The sequence below is a fragment of the Heptranchias perlo genome, chromosome 28 (genome assembly GCF_035084215.1).
Source record: "Heptranchias perlo isolate sHepPer1 chromosome 28, sHepPer1.hap1, whole genome shotgun sequence".
Lineage (NCBI taxonomy): Eukaryota > Metazoa > Chordata > Chondrichthyes > Hexanchiformes > Hexanchidae > Heptranchias > Heptranchias perlo.
Window position 1 is genome coordinate 26,576,342 of NC_090352.1, and position 13,412 is coordinate 26,589,753.

The 13,412-nt window shown below is 42.6% G+C and overlaps 2 protein-coding genes across 5 annotated transcripts in view; one reads left to right on the forward strand and one right to left on the reverse strand.

The window, feature by feature from the left end:
* LOC137344955 (uncharacterized) overlaps positions 1–322 on the reverse strand; it is a 149,283-nt gene extending 148,961 nt beyond the window's left edge. For 2 of the 4 annotated variants that reach the window (XR_010968511.1, XM_068008253.1), the window contains exon 1: positions 199–322. The gene's annotated coding sequence lies outside the window, so the exon portion shown is untranslated. The remainder of the gene's footprint in view (positions 1–198) is intronic. The other 2 variants (XM_068008255.1, XM_068008254.1) reach the window with 1 other exon arrangement.
* Positions 1–13,412, forward strand: part of slc6a4a (solute carrier family 6 member 4a) — a 50,381-nt gene that overhangs the window by 15,331 nt on the left and 21,638 nt on the right. The window contains exon 6 of the mRNA XM_068008248.1: positions 6,108–6,242. Within this exon, the coding sequence (XP_067864349.1) occupies positions 6,108–6,242 (135 nt within the window). The remainder of the gene's footprint in view (positions 1–6,107; positions 6,243–13,412) is intronic.

Sequence of the window (13,412 nt, forward strand, 5' to 3'; positions counted from 1 at the left end):
AATATCTAAGAAGTCATTTGATTTTATTCAGTGAAGCAAAACAGAACAATTCCACAGAGAACAGGTACATTCGCCCGATAAAATCATTTCAGAACACGAGACAGAAAATAGTGTTTTTAAGCAGTTATTATTTTCAACAAACTCAGAACATTTATAGAAACTGTGATTCAGATCATAGCCCTATTAAAGAATACTTGCCTACTTTTCTCTGGAGGCTCCCATTTCTGCTGCTGGAACACTGTCATGCTTCTGTTTTGCAGTCCTTTCCTTCCACATCAGTGATGTAATCTCTTGGACTCATTCAGGGTCGACTTGCTCAGCAGATAGTTTAAGTTGTTTCATTGGAAGCACAACAGTCCAATGTCTAATTGTAAGTGTATGATTTCAGCAGTGACATCTCCCTGGGAAAGGTCCAAAGCTCAATCTTAATATGTTACTGGTAACTGCTCGTACTGTTTTGTAGGGACCAACTCTTCGACAATTCCAGTCTCTGTTTGCCACTAACTAAAATATGAACAAACCTAGTACTACTACATATATGACCACGTCTGTTGTGCAATAGTGCTGACCATGCCTCCAATAAACTCATGTCATAATTACGAATGACCATGGATCTTGGACCATCAGAAGAATACTTAATTTGGCTGGGCCAAAACAACCTTGGGTCAGGCTCAAGTAACCTTTTTTTTTTGAAATCGCCATTTTTGGCCCAGGACATGCCTTCTGTTTCCAGGAAAACAAAACCTTAAACTATAATGAAAATGATCCCACAGAACTTGTACTTTATTCACATAGAAGCAGTTAATCTGCTGACATTCTTGGACTCATTAGGCTCAATTTTAAAAGCAAAGTCTGGATTCAGGGGGGGGGCAAAGAAAATCGTGTTTGTTTGAGGTGGGCAGAAATCCCGGCTGCAACACGCTGAAGAACATGCAAGACCCAGAGTCAGCTGGGTGCGTGCGCAGTTCCCGAACCCAGAAGTCCTGCCAACAATTAAAATCGGGCGGGATGATATTTAAAGCAGCAATTGAATTAGTTTAAAAATGAATAAATGCAATTTATAATGAAGGCAAACAATTTCAACGCTTCAAAGTGTTTTCCGTGCTATGTGAAACGTGCCATGGTGAAGGAGTCGTGTTTCAGCCGTTAGCCATTTGGACATTTAAATCTCTGTTTTAAAGATGGGGATAAAAAGTTAGTTATTGCAGCAAGGCACACAGGTCTCTCAGACAAACTTTTGGCTGGGAGATCTTTGTGTTTAGACTGAAAATTCTTGGTTTCCACTCAGAATTGTTCTGTTTACACATATTAACTAACTTTTCGACTCCCTCAAACTGACACTATCAGAATGGGGGGGTGCGATGGCTGCATTCACCAGTACATCAGAGGACGAGCAACATCACTATCCTCACCAGGCATGGCGTGCACTTCTGCCACTTGTAGCTCCACAACACAGTACTGCGCTACAGGCACCTGCACAAGAGCACTACCCTCGTTAGAGGGTCTACAGACCAAGGCTCAGCTTCCTGGATCTCTGAGGAGCAGTGCATACGGAAGCTGAGAGTGAGTTGGCATGTGGTCGCTGACGTCTGCAGCCTCCTTCATGCCGAGCTGCTCCCGGCTGGGCCTAGCGGCATCTCATTACCCGTCGCAGTTAAAGTGACCACTGCCCTCAACTTCGTCGCCACCAGACCATTCTAGGGTGCCACAGGTGACATCGCCGGGGTCTCTCAGTCACCTGCACACAAATGCATGAGGCAGGTCACCGACTGCTTGTTTCGCAGGGATTCGCAATACGTCAACTTCCCCATGGATGACCTCAGCCAGACGGAGAGGGCAGTGGGATTCCACTCTGCCTGGGTTCCCATAGGGTGCAATTAATTGCACGCATATAGCAATCTGAGCACCCCCGCGTGAGCCAGGACTGTTCATCAACAGAAAGGGGTATCATTCCATCAATGCTCAGCTTGTTTGTGACCACCGCAGAAGATTTCTTCATGTGTGTGCCAGATTCCCTGGCAGCTGCCACAATTCATTCATTCTGAGGGACTCCAACATCCTGGGGCTCTTCCACGCACCGAACACCCTTAAGGGCTGGTTCCTCGGGGACAAGGGATACCCCCTGCACATGTGGCTCATGGCACCTCTGAGGAACCCCATCAGCAAGCAACAGTGTCAATATAATGACAGCCACATCGGCACCAGGTCTATAATTGAACATGTGATAGGACTGCTGAAGATGCGATTTTGGTCCCTCGATCGTTCTGGAGGAGCGCTTCAATATGCACCAGCGAGAGCGGGTCACATTATAGTAGTGTGTTGTGTCCTGCACAGCATGGCGCAACAGAGATGGGTACCGGTTGAGGAGGCCTCATCCACCATCCACATCTGCCACCCACATTGAAGAGGACGAACCCATGGGCAGAGCAGCAGCTTACCTGGCTGCTCGTGAGGCCAGGGAGTCACTCATATGTGAACAGTTCTCATAAGATCAAAGTGAGAAGAGTCCAACCCTTACATCACCTGGAAAGAGCAGTGCCCACACCAGCCCCACCCCTCCTCCCCGCCCTGCACAAAACAGTCCTGCAATTACACATACACCCACTGTAAAGTGATCCATGGGTGGCATCAAGTGTTGCTGTTCATGATGAAGCACATGAAAGGGTGCTGTCACAAAAGCCAGTCAAAAATGGGCAAGATGTGGCAGTGGTGGTGAGAATGATAACATTTAATGTGACTTTAACAAAATATAAATGAAAAACATGACAGTCTGTCAGACACCCTTGTGCATACCCTTTGTGATCACAAATCCTTAGCCTTTCTCTTCCTACCGCTTTTACGTGGACACTTTGGTGTCCATTTTAATGCCAAATACTTCTTTTTCATTCTTAACGCTATAAAATCTGCCCGAAACTTGAATACTGTTCTTGCTTCTGGGGGTGAAGCTCTCCTAACATCTTATTGATTCTCTTGGACAGGATACAAAAAAAACTTGTCTGATAGGCAGTCCCTCTCTCACCCCTAAACTGTCTCCAGCACAACCTTACTTGTGTCAATTTTCTTGTGTTGATTTTATCCATATTACTCTCATTTATTTTCTGACCTTCTCTTGTTCCTCATAAGCTTTAAATGTACCAGTTGACATGATGCTGCTCCTCCCCTGCATCCTCACTGTATTGAAATCGCAACTCTCTCCATTGTCTCCTAGTGTAACTCGTTGTTTTCACAACTTCAAAACTATGGGACTCCTTCCCATCCCTTCCCTTAGTCTTTCCTTCTTGTTATATGTGTAGGCTTTTAAAACCTAGCCTTGGGGTCGCCTAATCACTGCATGTTGATTTACCACCTCCTCCTCTCTCACTGTTTTGATCCTTGGTAATGCCTTGCACTATGGGCCTTCGCCCTTTAGCTAGGCTTCTCAATTTAAACAAAAAGTTTGATGTGTTCAAACAATTCCTTTCACTGCACCTAGCTTAACTCTTAACCTCAATGTTTCATTGCAGCTGTTAACAAACATAAACTGAATTTATTAATACTTAAGAGATTATACTTTGTACATTTACATGGTCAATTAAAATTTTTAAAATATAATCCAACTGTATTAGGTGTTCACAATTCACAGATGTTTGAAATCGATTTACAACATAAGAACATTCGTCAAACACAAAACATTCAGCATAGTTACATGTCCTTTAACAGTATTCCAAAGCCAGATGCTGAGGCTCGTCTGCCTGGCACCTGTTGGGGAGGGAGGTACATTTGCCTCAGGCCTGAAATAGATTTTTGTTCATCCCACAGTATCTCCTGTGACAGAAAAGATGCTGAATTCTTTTATAGCTCTGACAGTAGTACCATTTCTCTGGAAATTGTGCAAGGAAATGACCTTTCACTGAGTGCTGATTCACCGCTTTCTCCAATTGACTGAAATTCCTCTAACTCGCCTGATTAACAATTATTTTAATACCAAACTTTTAAATCTCTTTAATTCTGTTTTAAATATTTTATCACTAGGCATGTAATTCTATCATACCGATCTGATAAAAATACTGCAAAAATATCCAGCTTTAATTCTCCCCCGTTTCCATTAGGTTCTGTAAAAATTCTCCAAGCTATTCACACACACATCTCCGGTGTAAAATTATTAAGCAGGATGAAAGCACACTGTAGATAATCCAATTTTTATTGAAACTTCACATACCTGGATGAGTTGATGCTGTTTAAAATGTCTGATGTTCACAAAGTGACAAAGAAAAATAACTCCCATTTATATGGTGTCCTTCGTGACCTCTGGAAGCTCCAAGTGCCACAAATAGGTCAAAACCGGGATATGCTGGTTCTCTATATTGCCATGGAGTTTGGCCTTGTGGCAGAGCCTCTGCTTGCACCAAACAAGACCATTGGCACAGGAGAGGGGGCGTGTATTTCTTACACCAAGAGATCACGTGTCATAGAATAGAAAGGTTACAGCACAGAAGGAGGCCATTTGGCCCATCGAGTCCATGCCTGGCCCTGTCCCTGGCCTCTGAGGGGCCTGGCGATGAAACCAGGTATACAAGCTGCTGAATGGTGGATGTGGGGCCCGCCTTGGAGGTCCAGGCCAGGGACATCACCTTGTCCCCCGAAGAGGAGGGGATACTTTTTCCGACAGCATATTTATAGGTGGCCCTCTTACAAAAAGGACAATGGGGACAGTTCTGATCTTTCGGGGGTGGGGTAGGGACCCAGTCTTCCCCCTCCGGCCTGCCAATCTTTGGCCATAATTTCTGGCCTATCCAGCATGGTGGGTGCTCTAGATGTTACCATAGTGGCATAAACGCCCAACATTCCAGTGGTAATGAGGGAACATCCCCCTGACTTCAAAAGGTCTGTTGGGGTCAGTGGTGGAAGTTCCTGATGGGACTGATGCCAACATAGGTGCTGGGATTGCTGTCCCCCAGATTTGAGGCCCTACTGTCTTTTATAAGGTACAGGGTTCTAGAAAATGGTTAATTATTTGCAATCCAAATATCCTAGACACACATTTCATTTTGAGTTACATTATCTATTGGTGTGCAAAAAATGAAATGCTTTCAAAATTAGAGTTACAAAAATGGTAGTGGTGTGCACATTTTTGGAGCACCTATGTGATGCTGCACCATGTCTAAGGTTGTTGGAGGGCGGGGAGTAAAAGAGGAAACATAGATTTAATCTTCATGTTATTGAGTTCCTGATCTCAGCTCCATGTTGTAGGAAGCCTCCGAAGGCCAGGCACCTTTACTTTGGTGGAGGAAAAATAAGTCAGAAAAAGTCATTCCTGGCCATTTGCAGGCAATATATCAGATAGTAAAGGCACTGTAAAGGTTAATTCGGGATAGTATTTTAATTTAATCAGTGGGAGTAGAACAAGGAGACACAGGTTCTAATGAGCAATAAGCAACTTTATCACACTTGGAACGGACTTGGCAGAGTGGTGGAGGCAAATACCCTGGAGTCATTTAAGAAACAATTAGATGCAACAATAAGGGTGACTCTGGATGGATGAATTAAAGTGGGCCGATTGGCCTTTCCTCATCCATAAGTAGCTTGTGATTGTGACTTCCTGGTAGCCAGCTCAAGTGACAGTGTCCCAGAGCAGGATGTGCTGTCTTGCCTGCAGATGGTGCCCCAACAATGTTCTGACCTTGACTAGTGGTGTAAATGAGACCCCATCCAAGAGATGGCCATAGTCAAACTTTTATTTGTGCTGGCTGCAGCACAACAAGATTCATGAGGTCACCCACGTTTAAAAAATTAACTTGTGCCCTGCAATGCTGCTCTGTTCTTCTTCTGATCTGAAGCAGCATGAATTACAGTCAGTGACGGCACTGGAACATGCATTTGCAGAGTTCTGATTCCCCAGGACTCCCCCTCCCCTGGCAGTACAAAGCTCTGCTCACACCAGTACAGCATTTAAACAGACCTGCACCGGCATGGACAATATAATCAAGCTATAAATGATTCTGTTCAGCTTGGAAGTTTCCCAGCAGTTAGTCTGTTCAGTATAAATATTTTTGGCATACAAAAATTGCATGTTGCCGTTCTTATTTTTATAACTGTCTAAATGCTTGCTATTTATATTGCTTGTGCAGGTTGTATGGGTAACAGCCACTTTCCCCTATGTTGTACTGTTTATTCTCTTGGTGAGGGGTGCCACACTTCCTGGGGCTTGGCGAGGACTCCTCTTCTATCTAAAGCCTGAATGGAGCAAACTGCTTACCACCCAGGTGAGTCAACCAAAGCCAGATTGGCTCTAACTTTCACACTGCTGGTTTACTACGTTTCGTGTCCTCTGTGACCTGTGAGGCAGCCACGGTATATCACTGTGTAATCTCTGTGGTTCAATGCTCTAAAGTCTGTCAAAACACTACAAAATTAACCGTGCGGAATAATACAGTAGATTTCTTGGATAAAGCTGTCTTTGGGGCCATGACACTGACAGGGTGTTGTATAAAGGTTTGTAGTGAAAGAGACATAAGCAATGTTCACTTTATCAGGTTGTAGAATGCCCCAGTAAGGGGATAAAGTAAAATCTCTCACTCTCAAAACTTCTTTCCCTCCTCAGCCTCTCCCACTGTTTGTATTTCCTTAACTCCTGAAGCAGCTGGTTTATGCGGGGTGTAGTTCCAACTGCACCTCCACGCAGCCTCCCATCCCCGGGTACCTTGTCCAAGTGGCCAATCTTCATACATGAGGCTGGAGACTGAGATGACTTAACTTTTTTATTATAATATACTTTATTCATAAAATTTGCAGCAATACATACAATACAGTTGTCATATCACATTCCAAACGTACACAATACAGATTATACAATTTGCAGGTTACATCAAGTACAGTTCAATGAACACATTATACATAATTACAGTTCATGATACTCTAGGGTGCCTCATTGCATTACACTCAGTAGAGATTATTGATTACAGGTACATTACATCAATTTGAATTTTACATTCTGCCCGGGGCGGTTTTTCCCTGATTGCAGCCCCTCGATATACAAAGGCGGGAAGAGTCTAAATGGTTGCCTTTCCCCACAGAGCCTTTGCAGCTGCCGCACCCAGCCTCAGTGCGTCCCTGAGCACGTAGTCCTGGACCTTGGAATGTGCCAGTCTGCAACACTCGGTCGAGGAACTGAGATGACTTAACAGTGGAGGATAACACCACTGGGTTAGGAGGTCATGGGTTCACGCCCCACTACAGGACTTGAGCACATAGCCTAGACTGACATATTAGTGTGGTACTGAGGGAATGTTGTGTTGCTGGAGGTGTCTTTTTTTTGAAGGAGACATTAAACCGACACCGGCTGCTTGTTCAGGTAGCCTCTGTGAAGTGCCAAGGAACATTTTTCTAGTGTCCTGATCAAAATTTACCCCTTATTGGCTTTGCTAATTTGCATTGTTACTGCCCATTCTGACCACATTAGCAAGTGTCTCCAAATTCTCTACATTTGCATCGGTTTGTAAAAATTCTTCAAAAACAAATTTGGGAAACTGAGGGGGAAATCTGACTTTTATCGAAACAAATATATTTCATTCTCCTGCCATTGTTCGGTCTACACAACAGAACTGTGTCCTTTGACTGAGGAACAGGCCTCAACTCAGTACGAAATATTAATTCAATATTTCAAAGCTTAATGAAAATTATGTTATCTAAAAATAACTTTTAGAACAAAGAATTTAAAACTAGATTTCAGCTGCCAAACCTGATGTCTTTATCACACTAGACTAATTAAAAGTACAGGCTTTATGTAGCCTTTAAACCAGGCCCAAAATAAATCAAACTTGAGCTGTGTTAAGTAGGCAGTATCTGTCCAAGTCAACGTATAATAGAAATATCACTACGAAAGTAATGTTAAGCCTCAGCTTGTGCATCAAGAGTCAACTCCTAATTAATTGCAAAATGCAAATTTCACACAGATCTAATTAAACACAGGAAGAGGAAAAAAGTGTGTTGGTCAGGAAAGAGCATTTCATGTTTGCTTACACTCCAGATCTGCACCAGCCCATCTTTCAGAAAATAATAAATATTAAATAGGGGGCAGCAGCAAAATTGAAGCATCTAAAATTTAGATATTTAAAGAGCTGAAACTCGATCCTTGCAAGTGATTACACAAAGATCTCCAAAACACCAGGGAGCTGGGGAACATGCCACCCACCCACCCACACACACAACTAGACCATTAGATTGAAAATATTTCTAAAATTTCATTTAACATCCAATTACAACCATATGCATTGTACTGTTATCGTTCAACACGCTTTTAATTTCATCTTTCAGTCTTCCAATTAACTGCAAACTATATATCTAGAAAGTGCAGAATGTGTTTTCAATCTTTCCCTCTCCTTAATCACTTTTAGGGTAAGTAAATAAATGCATGACATTTAGTTGAAAAGCAAATAAAAATAAAAACTCGGCTGATTTGCCCTACCAAAATGTGAACCAATATTGTAATCAGTAGTTTCTTCCTCCACACTATATGTTTACCGTGGCATCTTTTTCTAGCTTTTTATTTAGGGATTTCTGTACTAAGTCACAGAAGATCACATCTTCTTCTGTAAGAAGTTAACACTATCAAAAGAATGAATAGAAAAAAAACATTCAACCTGTCTTTGTTGACTACAATTGTGTATCGACCGTTAAAGAAAGACAGATAACTTTTGTTTACATAGTGTCTTTCTTTTCCCCAGGATGTCGCAATGCACTTCACAGCCAATGAATTACTTCACTGTTATATAGACAAATGCAACAACCAGTTTGCACACTGTAAGGTCCCACCTGATGCTATGAGGGATAAATGTTTGTGGGGACATTTGCTTTCCTTTGAATGTGCATGGAATCTCCACCTGAACAAGCAGTCAACGTCTTGGTTTGGTGACTGCTCCAGCAACACAGCACTCCCTCATACCACACTGAAGTGTCAGCCTCGATTATGTGCTCAGCTCCTGGAGTGGGGCTTCACTCTCATTTAGAGATGTAAGGAATCTTACAACACCAGGTTATAGTCCAACAGTTTTATTTGAAAATCACAAGCTTTCGGAGGCTTTCTCCTTCGTCAGGTGAGGTCACCTGACGAAGGAGAAAGCCTCCGAAAGCTTGTGATTTTCAAATAAAACTGTTGGACTATAACCTGGTGTTGTAAGATTCCTTACATTTGTCCACCCCAGTCCATCACCGGCATCTCCACATCATCTCATTTAGAGGTGAGAGCCCTACCTTTCAGCCAAGCTGTCACTTGGTTTGAACACTAAACCACCTGCATTATTTATCTAAAGATAGTTCCATAATTGCATGAAACTATAGAGGCAACGAAACTATCGATATATAACTTGTTCCTTACGACTTTTGTTACTAATTTATTACGCAACTGCCTGTAATTAAACTAACAAAACCTTTCAGCTGCATAACCTCAGTTGTTATTATCTGTACAAAGCTGATAGTCTTTTTTCAAGCTTTTAAATATAGTGTGAAACATTCAACTAGTTTGATTGATGTGAACAGCTACCAAACTGATGGCTGTATTTCCGACTCGAAAGGTGCGAGTAATTCTAATCCTAACTAACAACTGGGGGTAAATTTTAACCCCCAATAACGAGTGGGTTGGGGGTGAGGGAGAGGTTAAAATAACAGCTTTTTGGAGCGCCTTTATGCAGTGCTTGTGAGCCTGGAGGAGCAAGAGTGCTTCATCCAGGTCCAACAAGCTCATCTGGCCGATAGGAACCCCTGATCGGCCTCTTCCCCCCCACCCGCCCCCCCCCAAAATGCTGGACACCCTGTCCCCTGATCTCCGTTATGGGCTTGACTTCCCCCCCCCCCCCCATCCCCCACACCACAGAGGACATCCACGACCCCTGTCAATCTGGCTGCCTGGCATGTGGGAAACTCGGAAGCTCACATACTTTCAGTTGAGCTGCGATCGCAGATTGCAGCACACTCAATTCGCTTCCAGGTTCCCCACGTGAATATTTGTGGACGCACAGGGTACGTGGCTCAGAGTAAATATCATGCCCCTGGAATCGGGATGCCCCAAATGGATGAGATTTTCTGATCTTGGGTCAGTCGTGAGGAGCAGGGCAAAAAATATGGTCTGGGAACTAATTGTCACGCTGCAGAAGCCTGTGTTCTGGAGCATGAAGCAAATAAAAGAGCCACACAATGAGGGGCAGGCTGTTACAAAAGGAAAAATAGGACTACATTTTAAAAGAACTTCATTGCCTCTGAAGCACTTTGGGATGTCTTATGGTCACAAAAGACATTATATATTTATCCCTCAACCAACATCACTAAAAACAGATTATCTGGTGATTATCTCATTGCTGTTTGTGGGACCTTGCTGTGCGCAAATTGGCTTCCTTGTTTCCCAACATTACAACAACGACAACACTTCAACAATACTTTATTGGCTGTAAAGCGTGTTGGGATCTCCTGAGGTCATGATGCAAGTTCTTTCTTTTCTTTTAGTTAATTCTTTCTAATGGTCGGATAATCATGGGCTGCAGGTAAGGAATTTCAGTGCCAGGAGCACTGGAAAAGAAATCCAGGTCTCTGTTCCTGAAGTGTGTAACACTAGAACACATCTATGCGAAAAGACTCATTGCATTAATGTGTACTCCTGTAAATTGCGAGCTAGCAAAGTGTACAACTGGACTGTGACAAAGTGTAAAACTCCTGGGAGAGGGGAAGGGAAGCCTTTGAGGACACCTACAAAGTGGACAATTCCCAACCAAAGGTGCCAATACTGATACAGTCCCCACCGCTTACTCCGCCCACACTTATCACGAGCAGCCGCTTATATTGAGCAAATGACGCTAACCATTTGCCATTTCCACTGAAGTCAATTACAAAGGCGCCATTCATCACATTAATTGCGTCTGCTAGTTCAGACAAATTTATAAGCTTTTCCCATCTCATTATCATACTGTATTTGTATTTAAATCCCTCCATGGATCAGTCTGTGTCTGTTTATTTTTCGGGTCTCAGCGGGGTTTGTTAAGTTAGATTTGGTTGTTGTCGGTATGGTAGAGTTCACTCGTTAGTTGACAGATGTAGGAGGGGGTGTTTCCCCCAATGTTGAAGATGAACAGGGTGCTTAGTTCTGGAGGGACGTGACCAAACTCGGGGCAGTGCGCACTGACTCTGGAGAGATCCTCACCTTCTGTGAAGGGAAGAAGCTTAAACAAACGGGCGTAGAGCGATGCCAGACTGTGAGAATGAGTGAGTGCACTGCTCTCAGCTCTCCATTAGCGAGGAAGGTCTTAGTCCCTTTAAAGGTGATACACTGTCCAGCGCTTATAGCGGATTAATCATATTAACGCCAATGTGTCCGCTATAAGTGGGGACTGTACTAGCAACCCAGAGTTAGTGAGTTCAAATCACACCATGGCAAGATGTGAAACTGATTTTGATAAATCTGGTCATTTGTGGGCTGGCACCAAAAAGATGACCATGATAGTTGCTGGATTGTCATTAAAAACTCAACTGGTTCATTAATGCCTTTCAGGGAAGGAAGCCTGCCACCCTTACCCAGTTTGGCCTACACAAGACTTCAATTTACACTGTGGGGTTGACGCTTAACGCCCTCACAGAACTAGAGATGGGCAATAAATGCTGCCTTGATTGTGTTGCCTGCATCCTAAGAACAAATAAAAAGTGGGGGGGGAGAGAAGAATTGCATCGATTGAAATTAACTATAAACTTTATTTGTCTGTCACAACACTCAAAGGACACTGGTGTCTACTTGGAGTGAGATGTGGGAGGGGCCCCAGCCATCCCTATTATATAAAGGCAGACCCCAATGACTCCCTTGTATCTTGGGTCTTGAGTTGGAGTCATGAACAGATAGGGAAACGATTGTACTTTTCCTAAAGTAGATACTTCCCAGAGATAATAACTTCATGATTAAAGTATGGGCATTTGTGGTAATCTACAATATAGTTGTTTGTCTGTCGCAGCCTCCCTTGCTCTAACGACTGAGAAGGATGTTATTTTAGTCCGAAGAACTGTATGATCTTGTGAGTTCTCAAGTTAGCTTCACTGAGGAAATCTGACTCTGAAGCTTAGCGCTGTGAGCAATGAATGTGATCCGGAGTTATTAAAATATGCAAATATTTTATACCATAGAACAGAAGTAAAACTGACTTTATTTGAAATTGTGATATTATCAAAATAGAAGTTGAGTATTGCTTTATTTTAAAGTATTTTATCTGACCTAAACTAAAGCTGAATAATGCCTCTTGGTTCAACTTTACCAAATGTACTGCGCTCAGAATTACATATCAGTTTTTGAGCAGTGAGAATTTTCTTCACAGTCTCAGTTTGTGCCTAACTTGCCTGCTGGACATTTGTAGCACTTCATGAATTTTTTCCAAAATGACCACTAGTTAACAAGGATAAAAGACAAGTTCAAACGTGACTCCATCTGTCTCCTCCCAGGCAAAGCTGCAAAGGAATTTGCTGATGCATCTTCCTGATCTCCATACTGTGGAAAGTGAGACACTCTTACTTAGTTCATTATGCTACCAATCCTGATTAAGAAACATCCCAGCATCAGTTATTTTGCACAGTATGTATATATAACCTAATTTATAAAAAGAGCAGTTCCTGGGCAACTGTTAGCCTTCCCTGTGTATAAGGTCCTCCATTGTGATTTTTACATGGTTTGATAGTAGGTATCCTTTAGAATCAAAACACTCAAACTGAGACAGCATCCCAGACAGGAAATGGAAATATGGCCATAAAATTATCGTCCAACTGTGTTACTTGGAAATGTATAAAAGCTCTGGGTGGCGATTTAATTGAAGATTTAATCCGTGCTTTAATTAAATGGAACTTGTCCCACTTGTGTTCAATTATAAAAGAACTTAATATTGACTTGGCAGGCAAACAAGGTACCATTTATCACTGGTGTAAACAGGTCAACTCTCCAGAAGTCACAGTTTGCAGAATATTACACTTCAATGACTGTATTCCTGGTTTTATCAGGAACCATTTCCTGTCTCAGGGATGAAGTGGTCACCAGATCCTCATGAAGACAGAAAAACTGAAAACGAGGATTATGGAGGACAGATAATTGAAATGATCTCATCTGATTGGCTGTTCAAATAGAACAATAGGCATCTTGGATTGCGCTGCAGAGTTACATTGCTGAGTAAAAGAAAAAAAGAACTTGCATTTATATAGCGCCTTTCACAACCTCAGGACGTCCCAAAGTGCTTTACAGCCAATGAAGTACTTTTGAAGTGTAGTCACTTGTGTAATGTAGGAAGAGTTGTTTTAAGGACTGCTTGTTAGTCTGCTCACTGCCTGTACAAATGGGTGGATCGTTTGAGATGTGTGCTCCGCCCATTTGTACCTGAAAATTGTAAACTGGCTGCTACAACTGGTGTGGGATTTTGATTTGT